This window comes from Crotalus tigris, unplaced genomic scaffold (genome assembly GCF_016545835.1).
Source record: "Crotalus tigris isolate CLP2741 ecotype Arizona unplaced genomic scaffold, ASM1654583v1 scf7180000018030.5226217, whole genome shotgun sequence".
Taxonomy (NCBI): Eukaryota; Metazoa; Chordata; class Lepidosauria; order Squamata; family Viperidae; genus Crotalus; species Crotalus tigris.
Genome location: NW_024096786.1, coordinates 1,953,413 through 1,975,219, shown reverse-complemented (window position 1 = coordinate 1,975,219; position 21,807 = coordinate 1,953,413). Strand labels below are relative to the sequence as shown.

General features: G+C 36.5%; 1 protein-coding gene across 3 annotated transcripts in view; it reads right to left on the bottom strand.

Moving 5' to 3' along the window:
- Positions 1 to 21,807, bottom strand: part of PHACTR2 (phosphatase and actin regulator 2) — a 128,795-nt gene that overhangs the window by 93,350 nt on the left and 13,638 nt on the right. Inside the window, exon 1 of one of the 3 annotated variants that reach the window (XM_039346831.1) lies at positions 10,087 to 10,512. The exons of the other annotated variants lie outside the window; for them this stretch is intronic. Coding sequence (XP_039202765.1) covers positions 10,087 to 10,099 — 13 coding nt within the window. The 5' untranslated portion in view covers positions 10,100 to 10,512. Of the gene's footprint in view, positions 1 to 10,086; positions 10,513 to 21,807 lie in introns of those variants that run through there. 3 annotated transcript variants of the gene reach the window in all.

The following is a 21,807-nucleotide window of genomic DNA, read 5'->3' as shown; positions in this document are numbered from 1 at the left end:
GTTGAATAATAAATACTAAGAAAACAAAGGTAATGGTGATTTACTTACTTACTGAATTTACAATTAATGAAGAAAAAATAAAGGAGATGGTCATTTTTGAATTCTGAATTTAGATATCACTATGTAGGGTCCCAAAGACTACAGAAGAACCAATCACTCAACCTGAACCAAATAAAACCCAATTGTTTCCTTGAAGTAATAATCAGCAAGCAGAGATTGAGGGCATGTGATACATACAGATGAGGGACCAAAATAGGATAAGGTAGATGGGCAAGAGAAAAGAAATTGCTAGAATGTTCCTGAACAAGACACAAATTATTACAAAAAACAGATCACAGTGCTAAGCATTCATACTGTTACCCAGGAATCAAACCCAACTCAATGGAATCTAACTAATTGGAACATGCATTGAGAATTTTAAATGTATAATAAAACTCAGAAAGTGTGCAATGCGCATTGAAAGCTAATTTAGGTTTCTTTTTGTGGTATTTAAACATTAAATTATGGGCAGAATGGGCAGGAATATAATGCTTTTCCCCCTGAAAACATCTTTTTCTTTTATGGAATGCCTCTGTACTCAATATGTTTTGGTTCATTTCCTTGCATTTTTATCAAGATTAAAAAATTTTGCTCTTTGTATGCATGCCACTAAAGTACTACAAGAAAAAATGCTAATGATCTTAATAGAAGTACTGTTCATTATTTTGTGAAAAGCAACAGATTTGTAAAGCTGAAATGCCTAGGACATTATATATTCATACACTGTAACAGTTTAGAAATACAGGGGTCCTAGAAGAAAATCATTGTTGCCCACTACAGTATTGCCTCTCTAAGAAAATGGGGCATGTAATTGTCATGCAGTTGGTAAATTATTTTCCAGATGTCCCTTTGAGTTTATGCTGCAGAAAGAAATATTAAAGCCTCCTGTTTCATCAATACTTTATATATTTTACATGCAAATTCTCTGAAAATTACACTTGTCATTTCACAAAATGTGTGGCAACTGAAAAGATTTCTCTCTCGGATGGTAAATTGTGACACTTCCTATCTTGAGCAGTTTCCTTAGTATAACTCTCTCCAACATCAGAGCAGATATTTTCCTGACCTTTTTATTTCTCAAAAACAGTGTTAACTAACAGTTTCTGCTGGGTTTTTTTTAACCATAACTCTTTCTTTTTTAGCATTTGATGAACTGCATGTTGAAAGGCAGCATACAAATCAATAAACTATATATAAAATACCAAATGAAAAATATGTGTGAAAAACAAAGATATCATCATATAAATCTTTTCTAACACAATTGCATAAGCACAACTTCATTGTAAATGAATAGTTAGGAGCTAGTGACTACAAACACTTGTGGAATTTGGCCTAATATGGTGTTAAAGAAAATCTGAATAGCAATAGCACTTGGGCTTATATACTGCTTCACAGTACTTTATAGCCCTCTCTAAGCGGTTTACAGAGTCAGCATATTGCCCCCAACAATCTGGGTCCTCATTTTACTGACCTCGAAAGGCTGAGTCAACCTTGAGCCGGTCAGGATCGAACTGCTGGCAATTGGCAGACCTAGTCTGCAATACTGCATTCTAACCATGGCTCATTTGTGATTTTAATCGTAATCCCAATTCCTAGAAGACATATGGATTTTGCCATATTTTAAATAATTGTTCAACCATATAATAAAATTATGCATATCCACTAGAAGTAGGTTTATCTTAAAGGTCTTGGGCACAATGATATTTTTTTGGCCTTGACCAGCTATTAGATCTCAAACCTGATCAGCTAAATAACCACTGCTTTTATCAGGACAGTATTAGAAGCTGCTCAGCAAGCCCGCCAACCTTGCAACTGGAAGAAAAAAAGAAGAGAAAAGCAATGACAGCAGGCCAATGGAATAGAACAGATGTTCCCTTATCTGTGAGGTATATTACATTTTTCTTTCAAAAAGAAAGATAGGACAAATGTATCAAATGAAGAATAATACTTCAGTATTTTTACCAGGTTGTAATTTAATGTAAGGAATTTTAGTTGGCTAAAATATGTTGGATCCAGATATTAGCGCTGTGTAGTGCTAAGGATGCGGTCTCCAAAATATTCTTGGATATGTGCGAATCTGAATGTGGCATCTGTCTGCAACACCTTAGAACAGTTAACAGCTTTTCTTAGGATTACACAGCAATTTAAAAGGCAAAGCAGCATGCCTTAGTCACCTGATTGGATTATACAACACATCCTACTTGGGGCAGTCCTTAAGGACTGTTTTAAAGTTCAGCTGGTGCAAAATGCAAGGATGAAAGTTTTGGGTGTCACATGTGTCACCTCTGCTCCATAAGCTGCACTGGTGTGCTTCTGGGTGCAATTCAAGATGTTAAAGGCCTCCACGGCATGGAGCCAGGTTATTTATGGGACTGTCTCTTCCCAGTATTGTCTATCCATCCTGTTAGATGTGGCAGGTGAAGAATGTTCCAGGTCCTATCTGTTAGAGAATTCCATGTGATGGGACCCAGGAAGAGAGTCTTTTCTGCCATGGCATTGGCCCTCTGGATTATCATCTCCCCGTGAGATTAGGTTTGTCTCAGCCCTGTTGGCCATTCACAAGCTATTAAAAAACTGGCTTTGCCACATAGCCTGAAGCTCTGCCAATATAGGTAAGCCCATTTTTATGGTTAATCTGAAAATGGGCTGTTACGAATGTTCTTGGCAGCTATTTATTTTTTAAAAGCTGGTTGTTTGTCCTGCATTTGTTTGTCTTAATTGATAACCATCCAGAGTAAATGAGATGTGACCATATAATTTTATTAAATAAATTAGCTATATTCCTGCCTCTGTTCTGTATTCTCATAACAACTTTGGGAAGTAGGTTAAACTGAGAAATAATTACTGATTCTAAATCACTCAATGACTTAGTGACGATTTGAACTTGAGTTGGATTCATATATCATATTTAGTCATATTGTGATATGTATAGCATGCTATATAATTGGCAAACTTAAGTTTGGAACTTAGTGCAGCATTCTTATATTTAATAAAGTTTAGATAAGCAAACCACAGATGAATGTGCTCTGTAAACCCTATCTTAGTTTCTTTAGTCCTAATCCAACATTGTTCATTATCCTGGCAAATTAAGCTATAAGTGAATGATAGAATACTGGAATACTAGAAATGCCAACATGGTTATGATCCACTTCAGCTGCTAATTAATTATGTTCTTATGACATTCCATAAACAAGATGATACCACTGGGAAAAAATAAAGTATTGCCCAATGCACTGGCAACAAGAACTTTAGATGTCTATAAAACAAATGGAGGATGGGACAGGAAACCTCTCAGTCCCAAGTTGTTTAGTGCTTTGGGATTGATACCAAAATCATTATTTGGCTCTGCAAGTCAATAAGCAACCCATCACTAACAGGACTAGCTCCTTGTTTTAGCAAAGAGCAAGGTTTTAATTTTAGAGTAAATGTGTTGCAATGAATTGAATAAAAATGAGCACTGTGGGTAAAAAGTTCTTGCACTCTTTAAAAATTATTTGAAATAAAAATCCGAAAACATTAAATAATTTTTCAGTAAACAAAAGTACGTTGCTCTGAAGATGCTGTTGAATTAAAACCCGCAATTTTCCTTAAAATTGGCAAGGATAATTTGAGCGGCTTGAAGTAATCCTTCAACAATATCTAGATGCCTGTTGGCTTCCTAGCCTGCAAGCATTAGAAAATACATGACATATCCTCCTTCAGAAGGATAATCTGTGTAAAAGAAGTTTATCTGTTTCCATTCAATGAAATATTTCCAAACATGTATTTCATCATTTGGTGCAAGTAAATTCATATTTCATTCCAATAATGGCGTTGAAGACCACATATTAAACTCAATGCACAAAATAGCTTCTCTAATTCTAAGAGAAAGTAGGCAGTTTCTTTGTAACCATGATGTAGGCAAGAAGGAAATCAGTTGTAACTCGACATATGAGTGGGCCTGAACAAGTTAAAAAAAAATATTGGCAAAGCAAAATTTGGGATGCTTGAAAAATCATTTCTTTGCAGCTAGGATTCCTCCATGTCCCCTGAGACATTTCTTGATAGTTTACTAGATATCAGAATGGAAGATACAGCTTCACAAAAGAGGTACTAAGATCAGAGATTCCAATTCAAACATGAAACTGGCTTTGGGATGGAGGTGGTTCTTACACAAAAGAAGGGATTTATCTCAGTGTTAATAATTTGGAGGTCACTAATGAGTAAAACAAATTTTATCTTCAATGTTCCCTCTTCTAAACAATTATCCTTCATCTGATTCATCGTCTGTCAAAAGGGTAAATGACAACAAAAGGTTGAGTCATTAGAGTTTATGTACCTAAATTATTGTCTCTAGGACTCAGTAGAGCAAGCAGCTGTGCGCCAGATCGCCTAGTCTTTTGTCAGAAATAATAGCTGCTCAGGAAGTGATGTCAGGTAGGTGGCCAATCTTTGAGGAGAGAATGTAAAAAAAACCCCATCTTTCTCACTAGCTTATAATTTAGCTGGAGGGGGGGGGAAAGAGTCCATGTTAATCTTACAGCACCAAGCAGAGTTGTTCCAAATATTTTAAGGGAGTTATGCTTACCATGCAATACTAGAGGAAGTCATTTATTGTAGAAGTTGTTACAGGGCTTATCTGAAGCAACATATTTGTTTGACCGTTAGAATAATACACTTGGAGGAGTAAAGGGGCAACACAAACTGATTATGCTATACAGCAGAGGAGTTATGAAGTCTGGCAGGAAGTAAGGACAAAGATTTCTCAAGGATAGTGTATGGATTAACAACTGTAGATGGATGTTAAAAAAGGCCTTCCTGTGTCTCATTGTTAGTATTCATTCCATAAAGTTCAAATTCTCTTATCTATAGGAGGTTACATTGGGCTTTTTCTTGCTTCTCCTTTTAGCAGTAAATTATATGAAGCAGTTATAGTGGCATGCCAGTGAGTGAAATTACACTCATAGGGGCAGATGTACAAATTCCAATAGAAGAGAATATCTGTAACTCAGGGATGAACTGTAGACCAATGCCCTTTGATCTTGGATGTTTGCTTGTAAACAATAGCTCAGAGTTCAACTGTAGAGTCCTCTAAGTTTGATTGCATGCTTGTAAAACTGGGCAGGCAAGCCACAATATATAAACAGGAGCAAACCTCATACTCACACTGATGATATTACTTCGTTGAATAAGTAAATGTCCACAAGCAAACAAGCTCAAATAGCACCAAGGACTTGACAGCTGTATTAATGTGATACAGAAATATTATTTAGAGGAGTCATCAAATGTTTGCCATTATACACATTCCTCAGAGTCCTCATTCATGTATCTTCTCTTGATTAGCATTTCTGTCTTTGGCATGGATAGAACCAGGGCTTTTTTTCTCATAGAACACCCAGAATGGAATTCCGGCACCTTTTTTGGATGGAACCTTATAGGGTAGGCAAGGCGGGTTGTATGACGTGTGTGAGTTCCGACACCTTTTTTTATATATATAGAAAAAAAGCACTGGATAGAACACATAGCTTTTCATGGGAAATTTTTATTTAAATATTTTATTTAAATAAAGAGAAAATTATCACCCATTATCACTGATAATTGTTGTTAGCTATAATAACTGTTAGCAGAAAAAAAATGTGTTTTGCTCTCCAGAAGGAGTGATAGTGATACTGGCAAGGTAAAAGCTAAAACTTGGGCAAGATCACCTTTAAAAACTATCTGAACATTACACCATAATATTTCCATTATTATTATTGTTTTCACATGTATTTCCTTGGCTGATGAAAAACACTTCTGCTATAGATTTATCAAGATAGCACATTTAGTCCAAACATTTGTGTCATACAGTAACCAACTGGATGCATTTGGGAAGCTCAAAGCATAAATAATTGAGATGAGGGGATAGAAGGGAAACTCATCGAATTTGCAGACGGCACCAAGCTGGAGGGGAATAACCAACACTTTAGAAGATAGACTCAAGATATAGAAGGATCTTGGCAGACTTGAACACTGGGCCCTATATAACAAAATACAATTCAGTGATAAGAAAAGTGATGTTTTACACTTAGGCAAGGAAAACCAAATGTACAGGTATAGAATTGGTGGTACCTGGCTCAACAGCAGTAACTGTGACAAGGATCTAGGAGTCCTAGTAGACCAGTGGTTCTCAACCTTTTTAATGCCACGACCCCCAACCGGTCGTAAGTCGAGGACTACTCAACCGGTCGTAAGTCGAGGACTACTCAACTGGTGCAGCACCGTTTGCAGAATGGGACTTTTGGCGGGCTCAGCAGGGCAGAGACAGCCTGGACAATTCCTATTGGCTTTTGAAAGCCAATAGAATTAGACTCTATTCAAGAGAATAAAAGGGAGTAGCACAGCTAAGGAAAAGGAGAAAAAATGGCAGACTGCGTTGTTTGGCGACCCCCGTGAAATGGTCGTTCGACCCCAAATGGGGTCCCGACCCACAGTTTGAGAACCACTGTAGTAGACAATCCACTAAATTATGAGCACTCCTAGGCTGCATCAATAGAGGGGTAGTATCAAGAATACATAAAGTGTTAATACCACTTTATACTGCACTGGTAAGACTTCTCTAGGAATACTGTGTCCAGTTTTGGTCATCACAATACCAAAAATATAATGCGGCTCTAGAAAGAGTGCAAAGAAGAGCAACAAAGATAATTAGGGAACTGGAGGCTAAAGCATACAATGAACTGTTGCAGAAACTGGATATGTCTAGTCTAATGAAAAGAAGGACTAGGGCTGCTGTAGCAGTCTTCAGTATTCGAGGGGCTGACACAGAGAAGAGGGGGGGGTCAACCTATTTTCCAAAGCACCTGAAGGCAGGACAAAAAGTAACAGATGGAAGATTACCAAAGGGAGATCCAACCTAGAGCTACAGAGAAATTTCCTGACAGTAAGAACAATTAATCATTGGAATGGCTTGCCTCCAGAAGTTGTAGGTGTTCCATCACTGGAGGTTTTTAAGACGAGATTGGACAGTCATTTGTCTGAAATGGTATAGGGTCTCTTGCTTGAGCAGGGAATTGAACTAGAAAATGTCTAAGGTCCCTTCCAACCCTGTTATTCTGATATTGTTGTTTATCAGCAACCAATGTTTATGGCATGGTGCCTATGAGCATCAGAAAATGGTAAACTATGCAATAATGGCGAATATCTGTAGCTCGCATGTAGGATGAGGGTGAAGGTTTGTTTTCTGAGCTTGTGGGTTAGGTAACATCTTCAGCAGAGTTTAGAGGAACTCCGCTGAAGATGTTACCTACCCTGGTAAGGAAATATTCGGAAACCAGCCCACAAGCTCGGAGAACAAACCTTCACTCTCATGCTTAAACTATTGTCAGAATCATTAACCATTGATACTTTGGTCATCTATGAGCCTGTCTAATCCCCTTTCAAATCATCCAGTGCTGCTGAGTTTTGTCCATACCCAGCCAAACCTGTGGGGGTATTGTATATGGAGATGCCAGCAAGCCAACAGTGAATCTGTTCATGTGCAGGTATATTTTAGGTCTGTCCATTGATTGGCTTCTTGCTTGCTTTATTTAAAAAATCTGATATACTTATAATACTGTAATTTAAATTGGATATACTGAAATGAGACTAATAATATCATTAAATAGAGTAGATACCCACCAGAGTGAATAGATTAAAAGTCGTCTCCAACCTGGATGACATTTAGATTTGTGGACTTCAATTCCCAGGAGTCTCAGTAATGACTATTCTAGCTGAGGACTACTGAAAGATAAAGTCTATTCAGCTAAGGAAGACTAAATTAGAGCATGCAAGCAAAACCTTAATTAAGGAAGAGTGGTAACTCTAAAAAATGTTTTTGCTATCATGGAACTGCAGCCTAGATACTTGCTCGTTCATTTATTTTAGAGGAATAATAATCTACTTGTTGCTTCAGAATCCTTATGAAAATATTATATACCTTAAGAATTAGCTGTTATCACAATAACAGAGGTACTGTACTAATAAATTTCTCTTAAGGTCTATGGGTACTTCCAGATCAAGCTTTTATGGAGCAAGTGAACAGCTTTATTCATGGAATTTACAGAGAAATCAGAGAACAGTGGTGTCTTGGCAATTCCTGTGTACAATATTTGAGAGATACTCTTTGATAACTGAAATCTTACTTAATTACTTAAACATGGTTGTTCATAATAACAAAAAAAGAAAGCAGTAGTTGTTGCTACTTTCAGCTATACAGGTAGTCCTCCAACTATAACTATTCATTTAATGACCAGTAAAGTTACAATGGAACTGAAAAAAGTGACAACCATTGTTCACACTTGCAACCATTGCAACATCCCCATGGTCACATGATCAAAATTTGGGGCAACTGACTCATATTTGTGATGGTTGCAATGTCCCAGGGTCATGTGATCACTTTGTGTGACTTACTAACAAGCAAAGTCAATGGGGAAGCCAGATTCACTTAACAACCGTGTTATTATCTTAACAACTGCCACGATTCACTTAACAACTGTGGCAGGAAAAGTTGTAAAATGGGGCAAAACTTCCTTAATAAATGTCTGACTTAGCAACAGAGATTTTGGGCTCAATTGTAGTCATACGTTGTATAAGGCATTTCAGTGTAGTTAATGAAAGTAATCCAAATGGCAGTTTCTTAATACAAATTTAAAATATGTTTTTTATCTTTAACCAAACAAAAATCATCCAAGACCTAAAGCTTCAATAAAATAAAGAATAAAAGCTATGTATAAAATTGTTTTCCATTCGTTTTCAAATAGGACTTACAACTTCTATTCAAAAAACACCGGTATTCTTTTACTTCTATTTTCATAAGATCTCTTATAACTGGATTATAGTGATATTTTTATTATATATTTTAGATTAAACTGGCCTGAAAGAATTTCAGACCATTGTAATAGTTTACGGCATGATAATTAAGAATAGGATAAATCGGAAGTTCTTCTTTGAATGATATTAGTATTTACTGCTAAAGGAAGCTGGATGAGCAACGAACATTTTGTCTAGTCATAGCTCATTATTATGTCATTCTGTTATAATCCAGAACTAGCATATACCGAAGAAACAAAGTAATTCTGAAACCTTAATGGATTTCAGTTTGGTCTGGCTGCCTTGTTTCAACAACCTATATTTATTCTGAAGTTAGAAATCTGCTTTTGTTTATAAATATAAATTGAATCAACATTACATGTTCCTTCTGCACTTTGCTTTTATGTATGTTGAGTGCGGTGGGAATTGAATTTAAGACTAAAATGTTAAACACATTTTTTTAAAATGTACTCACTACTGAATAAAAAGGCAATTTCTTCTGAATAAAGGTTAACATAATTACTGTGCCATGTACGTTAAAAAAAACCATAAAAGATTTGCTTAGCCGGAGTTGGCAATTTTCTTAAACAAAAAAAAGGTACAATGGGCTCTTGTAAACATTTTTGTACTGTGTGGCCCAAGGAAATGTTGCGTCATTAAGTAAAATAATGCAATTATATATCATTAGATGCACCATACTGAAAATATGAAAGAACAATTTTTGTTTAAGTACTAATCGGATATTTAATTTAAAAGTTCACTTTTTCCCTTATTGTGTAACTCTCCTTTCATACTTTAGAAGTGTTATCTTAGAAAAAGATCACATTTTTTAAATATCAGAAAGAAATGAAACAGCACTCCTATCAATAGCTTTAAAATGCAAAATGCAACTCATTTTCTGTGAATTGACAGTAATGATCCTTCAAATTAGTATGACAGTTGAAGAGTATTTGAGAGTTTTCATGTATGCTATTCCTTCTCATCACCCATCTGAAGGCACCAAAGGATTCAAGTTACCCCATCCCTTAAGCAGCTTCTAAGCTACAATTATCACAGTTTGCATGATCTTTGCTCTTCAGAGATTGAAAACAGCCCCTAAAGGGTTACAAAAGTGAATGCTAAAAAGGTAATGTAATGTAATGCTGGCCAATAATACAAACAGAAAAAGCAAACCTTCAGCACACCCAGAAGATACAAATGAATTTTGTAGTTCAGCCAAGAATTAATGTTTATTTCACTTACCGGCAGTATCCATTTCCTCTTTTATCACAGAGCCAGCAAGCTGCTATTACTCCTTTTCTGTCTTCCTCTTTTGTGCTCTCTTCGCTTCCTCCTCCCCACATATAAAGCTCCTGCCAGCTTTTTAGACCTTGCTTCAGTTAGTGCACACCCTGACTATAGCAAACATTGCCAGGGAAATTTATCTCTCTCTGCGGATGACAAATAACCATTAGCTCCATTATCACCAGACTGTGCAAGCCGATCACAGAGATCATAAGATAGTTGAAATCCCCATAATATTCCCTGTGAGGATGCAACGGGAGGAGGGAGAGTTCAAAATCAGCAGGACAGCAAAAGCCACTTCCCAAACTTTTGCTCCCAAAACTAAGGAAGTAGATGCAAAAAAGTTCAAAGAGAAACCTCTTGAATAGGGATAGGTATGTCCTGGAACTGGGAAATGTGAAACAGCTTTTTACTTTGACTTCTGAAAGTTTTCATGATTATGAGATTCTCCTAAGAAAGAAAAAGATGGACTGATTTTGGGGTGGAGAACAAGCTTAGGAAAACTGGCCTAGTCAAAGATTGAGTTCAGCCATAATGTTAAACTGAAACTGAACAAACCAAGTTCAATCAAATTCAAATTTATTTAAGGACAGTCAACGATTAGCAAATTAAAAACACAGAAGCAAAGACCAAATACAACAAAAGCAGTGCATTGGTTATAGAAAACCTAAAAGCTAAGATCTCAAAAAAAAAAAAAAGGAAAAATTGAGCAAGGCATAACAAAACAACATATTGTAAACCATAAGGTACAATAGGAATAGAATAATATCAAGATACAATCAAATAAAATAGAAATTATCATAATGGCATCATTCCAAAATCAGAACATCTCTTGCTTTCTTATGGAAATCTCTGCAGATACAAACATAGCATCTCCATCAGTGATGATAGGGTTTTAAAGGTGGGGTTTTAAGCTACCTCTACCTCATAACAAATTGTCTTTTTGTTAGGATATAATGAAAAGTATGCCTGCATATATATTAACATAAAAAAGTCAGTGGAAAAATACATGCAATAGAGAATATTTAGAATAGAATAGAGTTTTATGTTCATTCTGATGATAAGGACAAAATCGCCTTTTTAAAATATTTTTATCCGTAAGCTGTCCTGAGTTACTTGGAGGGTGAGATGGATGGTATCTAAATTTGACCAATAAATAAACATCTCTCTATGACTGGGGTCCGACTGCATGGCCTACATACCTGTATTGCCGAGGGTAAGTCACTGAAATGAGACAAAGACTCTACAATGAACTGAGCAAAAAAACCCAAATGAAATAAATGGCATTATAGATTATGAGATACCATAAGTGGAGCCAGGCAAAATAAAGAAAAATAAATTTATGTTAGCAATTATAAGAAAAATGACTGGAAAACATTCACTGTTATGAATTCTACAGCAGGGGTGTCAAACTTGTAACCTCATGTGACGTGTCGTGATGTAACGTGACTTTTTTTTCCATTGCCAGCAATGGAGTGGGCGCGGTTTTAGCATGATGCATCTGGCCCGCAGGCTGGCAGATTGACACCCCTGTTCTACAGGTAATCCTTGACTAAAGATCACAATTGAGCCCAAACTTTTTGTTGCTAAGTGAGTTTTGCCCCATTTTATAGCCTTTCTTGCTACATTTGTTCAGAGAATCGCTGCAGCTATTAAGTTAATAATATGGTTAAGTGAATCTGGATTCCCCATTGACTTTGCTTGTCAGAAGGTTGCCAAAGTGACTGACAGGACCCTGGGACACTGCAACTGTCATAAATATGAGCCAGTTGCCAAGCGTCTGAATTTTGATCATGTGACCATGGAGATGCTGCAATGGTCATAAGTGTGAAAATCGGTTATAAGTCACTTTTTTCAGCATTGTTGTAACTTTGCGCAATCACTAAATGAACTGTTGTAAATCGGGGACTACCGGTATATCAATCTATAAAATTAGAATATAATGTACAGTTATGGTTACCTGTATTAAAGAAGATATTTCAGATTCCAGATGAAGTAAAAAAGGAGAGTCAAGCTATTTCAAACCTGAATGCCCAACTGGATTCAAAATGATTGAGGTCCTTGAGATATACATGTCATGTTACTTAACAGTACATCGAATGAATGCAACGGGTAATGCGTGTATTATCATAACAAACGTCCTATTGTTTTTAGAACTTGAAATGCCGCAATATCTGTCCATTACAAGATATCATAGAAAGCATGTATTTATTTGTCGAATTTAGATAAGGCCCATTTCAATCTCTGGGCAGTGTACAATTAAAACATAAAAGCTTAAAAAAAAATACAATGCAATAAATACAGTAAAAATACAATACAATAGAATACAATACCAAAAAGAACCATATGAAAACAAAAATAATACATTAATGCAGCACTTATGGAGAAATGAAAAGATAATATAAAAATTAATACTGACTTTATAAATGCATTAAACAAATATACAGTATATAGCCATCCATCTATCAAAAGGAACTCTTTTACTTTCTAATCCTATCAATTAATATTTTAATCAGAAAATTGTACAATAGGTCGTAAGAATTAATTTTATATTCACTAGTATGTTGTCTGTTCTGTAATATACTTTCTGATGAAACTGATTTCCTCCACTGCAGTACAGATAGAGAACAATAAAAATTAGCCTATCTTTTGACATGAGAATGTCACACAGTGACATTTGGAGTTGTCAATGTTTGCCGAGAAGAAGAATGTCACAATGTTTTACCTATCCCTTCATTGTCACACTGCAATAAACTCTAAAGTATTTCTATTTGCAGAATTCTTTTTATTATAATATTGCAACAGATGGTATACCTAGATGATATCTTGTAGGCTCAAAAGCTGAACAGTGGCAAGACTGCTCAGAGCCTTCTTAGTCAGTATGCAAACTGCAAAGCATATTTACTCATTTTATCAAAATCTGGAAAGTTGCTCTAGCGAGGTGGTTACAATCACAATATTATATTCTATTGCTGTTTCATGATGAGTTTTTAAAAGAAAATAATATAAAATATTAATCACCAAAAATATCGGAATAAATATATTCCCAAAGTCCAACTAAGTCATCTTCTATCAGTTTTAGGGAGAATTTTACCAGCTTCTGGTACTTTCACTATTAGCCATACAATGTAAGTAAAATGCATAACAATTGGGAATGACTGCAGACTTGACCGAATCAGGAGAGAACCAAAATAATGTTTTCTGTTATTCCTTTTCTCTTTATATAGCAACAGAGCAGTATTCCTTGATCCCGCAGTCACAAACCATAGCTATCAGCTTTTTAAAAAGGGCACACTTAGATAGAGACACTTCCTGAAGTGTCCCCCCAAAAACAACCCCAGCTTCTCAGGATTTATGTTTAATCGTGTTGCTAAAAAAAATGATAGGATTTGTCCCAAATGTTTTTGCAGGAAAAAAGTAGTGAAGGAGGGATAATTTATATCCAAGCTACCTCTTTTAAAATATGAGACATGAATGAAAAGCAATATTAAAGAAACCAGAAATTTTAGGGATTCTCTTCTTTAGAAATGGGAAGGATTATGTACTATTTTAGGGATAGAATTTCATTAACAGGTATGTCTGGGCTTGTGCCAAGACTCTTGCACTAGCATCTACACACACACACACACACACACGGGGGGGGGGGAGAGGAGAGATGATGATGTGGAGTTTTTGGTGATCTCAGAACTTGATTGTTTGCAGATGTTTCATTATTCAACTAATTAAAATCATCACCCTGATTAACTTTCTTAGCATCTGCAACAAAAATTACAGCAAAAGATTGTACTCAGGCCTACATGTATCTGAAATTATTTTTTTCAGCATCAGAAAGACTGATAACCACAATAGTTTTCCAACAAATCTTTATTTTCAAGATCATACATTAGCAATACTCAATGACAATATGCTTTTTCAAATTTCACTGTGGAACTGTATTAATCCTGTAATCTATAGATTACAGTGATCATAGATTTGAAAGGGCTAGATTGAATAATGTAAAACTAGGCTGTTGAGTCTGTGGATAGGCAAAAGGAAAAAAAATATACAAAATTGCAATGCAACACACCAAAGTTTGAATAACTAGTGTTGGTAAAAGAGTACAATTAAAAAAAAAACAATCAAACATCCAAAAAGCTTGGAAATATTTGATTTTAAGGCTGTGCCTGTTGGATGGAATACATGAGGACAAAAAGGAGGACATGGCCTCATTTACTGGACATCTAGTAACCTTAATGTTAAAGATATAACGAAAAGAAGGGAAATACCAATCTATGCCAACTTCCTTGACTCTTGTAATCATCATGATCCCATGTCAGATGAAAACTCAATAGATATAAAAAGGAGAGGGAAATGACTATTTATGCATCTTTGCAACTGTAATTTTTTTTGACAACACTGTAAGTCATGACTGAATAAGACTAATTAATTAATTAATGCTAAAATAAATTATCCTAGTCTAGGTGAAAGCCAATAAATATTTCCAATGTATGAAGCCCTAGTTTCTTGTCTTTTTGGCAGAAAGGTAAGGGCATAGCTCTATTAATAAAAAGGGCTTTCTTAAACGAATTATGAATTCCAAAGCACTAGCATCTTTAACACTTAGAAGAGATTGCCAAGAAATGCTTAACAGGAATCTTGGGATCTCTTTAAGATTTTCTTCGGCACATCCATTAACTTGGATCTGAATTTCCTAACCTTGGATCTCTTCTGATGGAAGCCAGCCTATAAACATTACTGATCTCCTAAGTCCCAGAACTATGTCTATACTGCCTTTAAACTTTTACTTAAGTAGCAGAAAAATGCAGCCATACAGTTGCATTGTGTATTTCCTTGTAATTAAATCTCATGTAATTTAGTGGAGCTTATTCACATGTGAAGAGATTTCTATTTCAAGCATTTAAAGATTTAAATCTACTTCTTATACAGAGTCTGGAAAGCTCTCATAGCACTATTGCCTTTATACTTTAATCATTGTTTTTTTTTTCTTTTGTATCTTTGTTTAACTGCAAAGCTAAATTATTTACTAATGATATCGCAAAAATGTTGACCAACATGGCTTCCTTATCCTGTTTGTAAACATAATACTTATGTATTTGTAATGAATAAATAAATCCTTATATAAAATAAATCCCTAAAATATTATTTGTAATTTGTCATATGTCCATCATTACAAAATCAAAATGTCGGTAAATAGCAGTATAAAGGGATTACTTATTCATAATTGTAGATTTTCCTGGATAATAAAATATAAGAATTGCAAATTTATTTATTGCGTTTTTTGGAAATTATTGAAAGCAGAAGGGTTTTTTCCAACAATGAATATTGTCATCTATTTTTTATATACAGCGTAGATTTCTTTTTGTTTTATTCCATGGATGTTTTAATGTAATCTGATAAGACTATAAACTGCCAAAAGTCTTTTTTGACTGCATTAGAACGAACTCAACTAAATAAATGCACATATCCATCTTTTGCATGATGCATGAAATTACGTGTATAAGATTTTGCTATATATATTGTACCAGATCCTTTGGAGTGATGGATATACTTTGAGCATATGAACATTATGCGTGGAAAAGGGAGAAATACTTTTTTTTTTTTTCAAAAATAGAAAAGATAGGCACAGAAGATTGTGATTGACATTGCCAGAGCCAGGTGATGCTAAAAAAGAAAAACCAAGTTGCTCTAGGAACACATGTCGGAAATATAGTACTTGGCATTGACGTCTCTGAGTCAGTTCCGCTTGTCACTGTTTCTTTATACCTTTAGGGTGTAATATAACGTTAGGCCCTGCTAAGTGAATATTTGTGCTTCTGTTAAGTATTCTGAAATTGTGATTAACTCACTAGCAAGCTGCAATTCAGGTACTATTATTGTTTGAAGTCTTTGGCAATAATGCAAAACACACTGAACAACCATATACATTATAGAGAAGTTGGTGGGAGATAGAAAGCATATTGTTTATTATATAGTTCTTTTTTTCCACCTGGCTAGTCACCATTCATGGTATGCCACGGGATTCTGTCTATTTCTGAAGGGACCACAATTAATGCTGTTTGGATGTAATTCCTTACTTTCCCCTTCACAATAATATCCATTAGCACTTGTATTTTATTTGTTTGGAGTGCAACTGAAGATATTGTAATTAGCACTATAACATTCAAGTTTATATTAACACCCTGAATGTGGTGGGAGAAGTAATATAACTTTTCTACTTTACATCCAAGGTCCAATTTTCAGCAGGAGCACTTGCTTCAGGAGAAAACTGAGGCAACCCAGGACAGAGGAATTCCCAGTGATGCCAAGATAAGTTAAATAATACACTGGAAATTTATTTAAGGCATTTTTAATAAAGCAAGAACGTAGAATGGCTGTGCATTGTGTATACTACAAAAGGAAAAGTTTAATAACAGAATTAAAAGTTACCAAGATAAGTCATATTTGTAGAATAGCTATTGAGAACATGTCTTCATTTTTCTGAGGTTTTTGACACTTTTCCATTTTTTTCATTTTTCAGATCTTTTTGACACTTCAACATTTTTTCTTGCTTTCTCTTGACCCAGATAACGAGTGATTGATCTTTTGATTTCATCATTGAATAACTTTTTTACAATTGTTCCATTAGCAATCTCCCTTCTCAGAAATAAATCTTAAAATATTGTTTTACTTCTAATAATAATCCAGTTTAAATAGCTGGCAATGGGCAACAACAACAACAACAACAACAACAACAATTCCTAACAATGATAACCATCAAACATCCACAGCTACCTATCTCAATCGGTAGATAAAAATGCCAAATCCAATTTGAACATCTGGCTGACTATGTGACAAACTGTATAATAATATAGCAACATTGATACAGGAAATACCATTTGCTGCAAGTAAGAATTAGTGGGAAGTTCTTACAAAATAGGCAAAATCGCAAAAAACGAAGAAGCTAAAATATCTGGGGCATAATACCTGAGACCTAACAATTGTTGGTAAGAAAGACAAAAAAAAAAGTCTGGATAGTGGACATGGAGACAGCAGAAGAGGAAGAACTGGAGAAAATGATAAAATACAAAGACACCTCCCCCCAAATAAAAATACAACCGTGGCAAAAGAAAGCAAAGATAATAGTAATAGGTACCTTGGGTGCAATCCCATCTGGAGCACCACTTGAACACCATCAGCATTGACAAAATCACCATTGGTCAATTGCAAAAGATAGTTTTGCTTGGAACATCCTGTGACAATAGGCTTAACACCATGAAACAACATCTGTCTATCCCAGGTCTAGAGTAAGTAGATAAAAATGACCCATTTTAAACTTCGCTGATTATGCAACAAACCATAGTAATAATAAATCCCCCAGAGATGCACTACTTTGTTGTGGTGTGGGACTTGCATGCTCTGAGGAAGAGAGCTATGCCAGAGATTCGACCATATGGACAGATCTCATCAGAAAAGCCAGATGAAGAGCATCTCCTCAATAAAAAATAATGCAAGGTGTAATTTACTGAAACCCTTACCAGTCTGGTCCTTACCCAGATCAATAAGGACTGTGCTAGATGTTGGAGTTCCTGAATATCTGATGACAAGTGACCTACAGAACTCCGGACTGTTGGATGAGGATCCTGGGACAGTGAGACTACTGGAAGCAAAGGGGTTTACCCGTCACAAAGATACAAATATTGAAAACAAGTAATTATCTGCTATTGCCAATTAAGCCCAATAAGAAGAAGATATCTGAAAAGAATGCACCAGTTCTGGAAGGAACAAAATTCAGAATCCAAAACAACAGAACAGAGGCTAGAAGATCAACATTGATTTATAATATGAAATAAAGTATTCACAGAAGCAGACTTGGAAGAATTGCAAAGGTCTACCCAGGGCAAAGAAATCAAAGCCTTGTCAGTAGCAGCTCAGACCGTAGAAATACAGCAGGAGGAGTTGGCAGTAGAGGAATCCAGCAGAGATATAGAGTTGTTTTCATTTAGAAACCTGTCACCCTTTCCTCTGCCTCAGAAAGAACAAAGCACTCCAACTAAATTAGTAGAAGAATTGAAACAAAGAATAACAGTACAAGAAGCCAACATAGCTATTTAAGTTGTTTTCATTCTCAAACCAGGCATCATCCCCTCTGCCTTCTCCTCAGAAACAACATCAACCAAAAAAGAATTGAAACAAGCATCCAAAACAGTGCAAAAACAACAGAATAAGGTTCCCTGGGTTGACGTTTGTTCCAAAGTAGCAGTCAGCAGAAGTAATTAAAGATGCCATTACTATAATATCAAATATAAGCATCAGCTCATTACAAGAAACAAACCAACTAATGTAAAACATGACTGCAATTATAATTGAATACCTGGGATGCTAAATCAGCAACAAAAATTCCATGTCATCTAAAAGGAAAATGAAGCTGGAAAATAAGATCAGCAGGCTAAGATCAGATGCAAGGGAGCTAGAACAGATGAAAGAAAAGAAGCTAAAGTATAAGACTAAAGAATAATTTATCAAGAAATATCACCTAGAAACTAGGAAGGTTGAAGAAGCATTGGAAATAAGAAAGCAGAACATAACAGCAATAACCAGGAAGATCAGAAGATATGAAGCTTGAATTGCAGACTATAGGCAAAATCTCCAATTTCAGAAATGTTTCCATCAATGGAGAGACTGCAATGAACCAGTCAAAACATGACAAAGAAGAAACAGTGCAGTTCTGGGCTCAACTATTGTACCACCCAGAGAAATACAACTAGAATGCAGCTTGAATAATGGAGATGGATAAGAATAAAAAAGAAGCTTTTTATGAAGGAGACTATAAAGAATATTTCTTTTATTAAAACCATAATACTATAATAATATGCAAAGAAAATGAAGAAGCAGTGAATCACCAGGTAACTGCTGGAAAAAGATTGCACAAACTGACTGCAAGCAACAGCATGACAAAGTAGCAACTATGGTGCATTGGAAGATCTGCAAGAAATACCATTTGCCTGCAAGCAAGAACTGGTGGGACAACAAAATAGAGAAAGTCATAAAAAATGCAGAAACTAAAGTATTCTGGGACATAACAATTGTTGATAAAAAAAAGTCTGGATAGTGGAGATGGCAATACCTGGAGAGAGCAAAGAGAAGAGGATTAGAATTAGAATAACAGAGTTGAAGGGACCTTGGAGGTCTTCTAGTCCATCCCCCTGCTTAGGCAAGAAACCCTGGCCTATATCATTTCAGATAAATGGTTGTCCAATCTCTTAAAAACTTCTAGTGTTGAAGCATTCACAATTTCTTTTCATTTATCAATTACATAAACAAAAAAGAAAAAATTTCACATTTGACAAAATAAAATAAATACACATAGGTGTTGCTTGCCCACCCCCCCAAACTGCATCCGCCCTCTCTAACATTCTCCCTTACTTCCCTCCTCTTTCTCACCTCTTCTAGCATTCACAATTTCTGTAGGCAAGTTGTTCCACTTCAGTTCTTGAAATTTTGAAAAAAATCACAAAATACACAAAATACAAAGATCTGCACATAGAAGCAGAATGCCTGTAACAAAAGAAAGCAAAGGTAGTACTAATATTAATAGGCACTTTAGGTTCAATCTCAAAATATCTGGAACACCACTTGAACACCATTGGCACTGATAAAATCACCAGTCAATTGCAAAAGGCAACATTAATTGGAACAACTTACATCCTATGATGATTCTTTTAACATCATCAAACAACATCTGCCTATCCCAGGTTCTTGGGAAAGATTAGATAGATAGATAAAAATGCCAAATGCAGTTTAAACACCTGGCTAACTGTGCAACAAACCATATTGGTATTAACAATAATGTAGCACTTTAGCCATTTTAAAAGATGGGAGAACAATTTTTGGCAACAAATATTCTTGGCAAATATTTGTCCAATCTGAACTGTGATGGATACACTTTCAAAGGGACTAGTGCTTAGGTCTGGCTGGCAGAATATATATTGGCATCACAGGCAGATAATAATGGCCAAGCTTACTGAAGAAGATGAAGTTAACAAACCTTTTGCCAGCCCTGAGATATAAGGTGGAGTTATAAGGGAGTCCACAGTGTGTGGTTAAAAAAAAAAAGTTGAGATTTGATTACACTGTCATGTCATCTTTCACTTTTTTTTCCATATCTTACAGACATCGCAGGATAGCAATGTAATCATGCAATCTTGCTTTCAGGGAAGTGTTAGGTGAGAAATTGTTTTAAACTATCTGAAGCTACATATCTAAATATCTAAATATAAAAGGAACAGGTTAAAAAAAGGGAAATATTAGGGGGGAGGAAGGAGGGAAAGCAACAATCATGCATACCAAATCCAAAACAAAATCAGCTTAGTTAAAGAAGTTATTCTTATCTGCTTGAAAAAAATCTTGGATTTTAGAATATGGCGGAGTTCGTCACAGTGAGGGTTGCTGGAGAAGGGGCGTTGTCTTACCTGAATGCCTTTTCTCAGTACGGAGATGGAGAATCCACCAATGGGTTTTCTCTGTCTGCCTGCTCTTGAGACCAAGTAGCCAAACTTGACATGCCTCCTCTTGCTAGGAGATCCAGTCTTAATGAGGGTGAAAGTGGCTGAAGGCGGACGAGATGTTGGCTCGCAAACCCTTAAATTCGGCCTAACTGACCTAAAGGGTGGGTGTGGATTCTCCATCTCCATACTGAGAAAAGGCGTTCAGATAAGACAACGCCCCTTCTCCAGTACAGGAGATGGAGAATCCACCAATGGGACATACCAAAGCCTCACTGTCCCAATGGGTGAGAAACAGATAAGGCCAGAATAGTGTCCCTGGAGACCACCTGCTGAAGGACCCTCTGACCAAAGGAGGCATCCGCCGAAGCAAAGTGGTCAATCCTGTAATGGCGTACAAATGGGGAGGGCAAGGACCATGTCGCGGCCCTGCAAATCTCGATGGATGCCTGAGTGGCCCATGCCGCAGAGGTTGCAGCACTGCAAGTGGAATGGGCAGTAAGATGACTTGGAGCCAGCAGGGAAGAGGACTGATACGCCTCCGCAATACAGGCCCTGATCCACCTGCCAATAGTGCCAGCGGAAACCTTTGTCCCAGAGAAGCCAGACGGAAGGAGATAAATAGGGCCTCAGATCTACAAAAAGGCTCCGTGCGCTTCATATAATGCCACAGTACTCTGTGGATGTCCAGTGTGTGCCACTGCCGCTCCAAGTCATGGGAAGGATTGGGGCAAAAATTTGGCAAAATGACTTCCTGTGCCCTATGGAAGAGCGAGTTGACCTTAGGCACAAAGGCGGGGTCCAGACGAAGGACCACCCGATCGCTATAAAAGATACAAAGGTCATTCCTGACCGAGAGAGCAGCCAGCTCAGAGCTATGTCTGTGATGGCAATTAAGAATGCAACCTTAAGAGACAGGTTCCACAATGGAACAGTAGCTATGGGCTCAAAGGGTAGTTTTGTTAGAGCGTGAAGGACGCGAGGCAATTCCCAAGAGGGGTACCTGTGTACCACGGGAGGCCTGGTGTTGCACGCACCCTTGATGAAGGCGCGAATCCTAGGAGGGTGAGCCAAGGGAACTGAATCTGCACAAATGAGTAATGTTGACAGGGCTGCCACCTGTCTGCGAATAGTCGCAGGGGCCAGGCCTCTGTCCAGCCTGTCCAGAAGATAATCTACGATCTGAGGGATGGTCAAT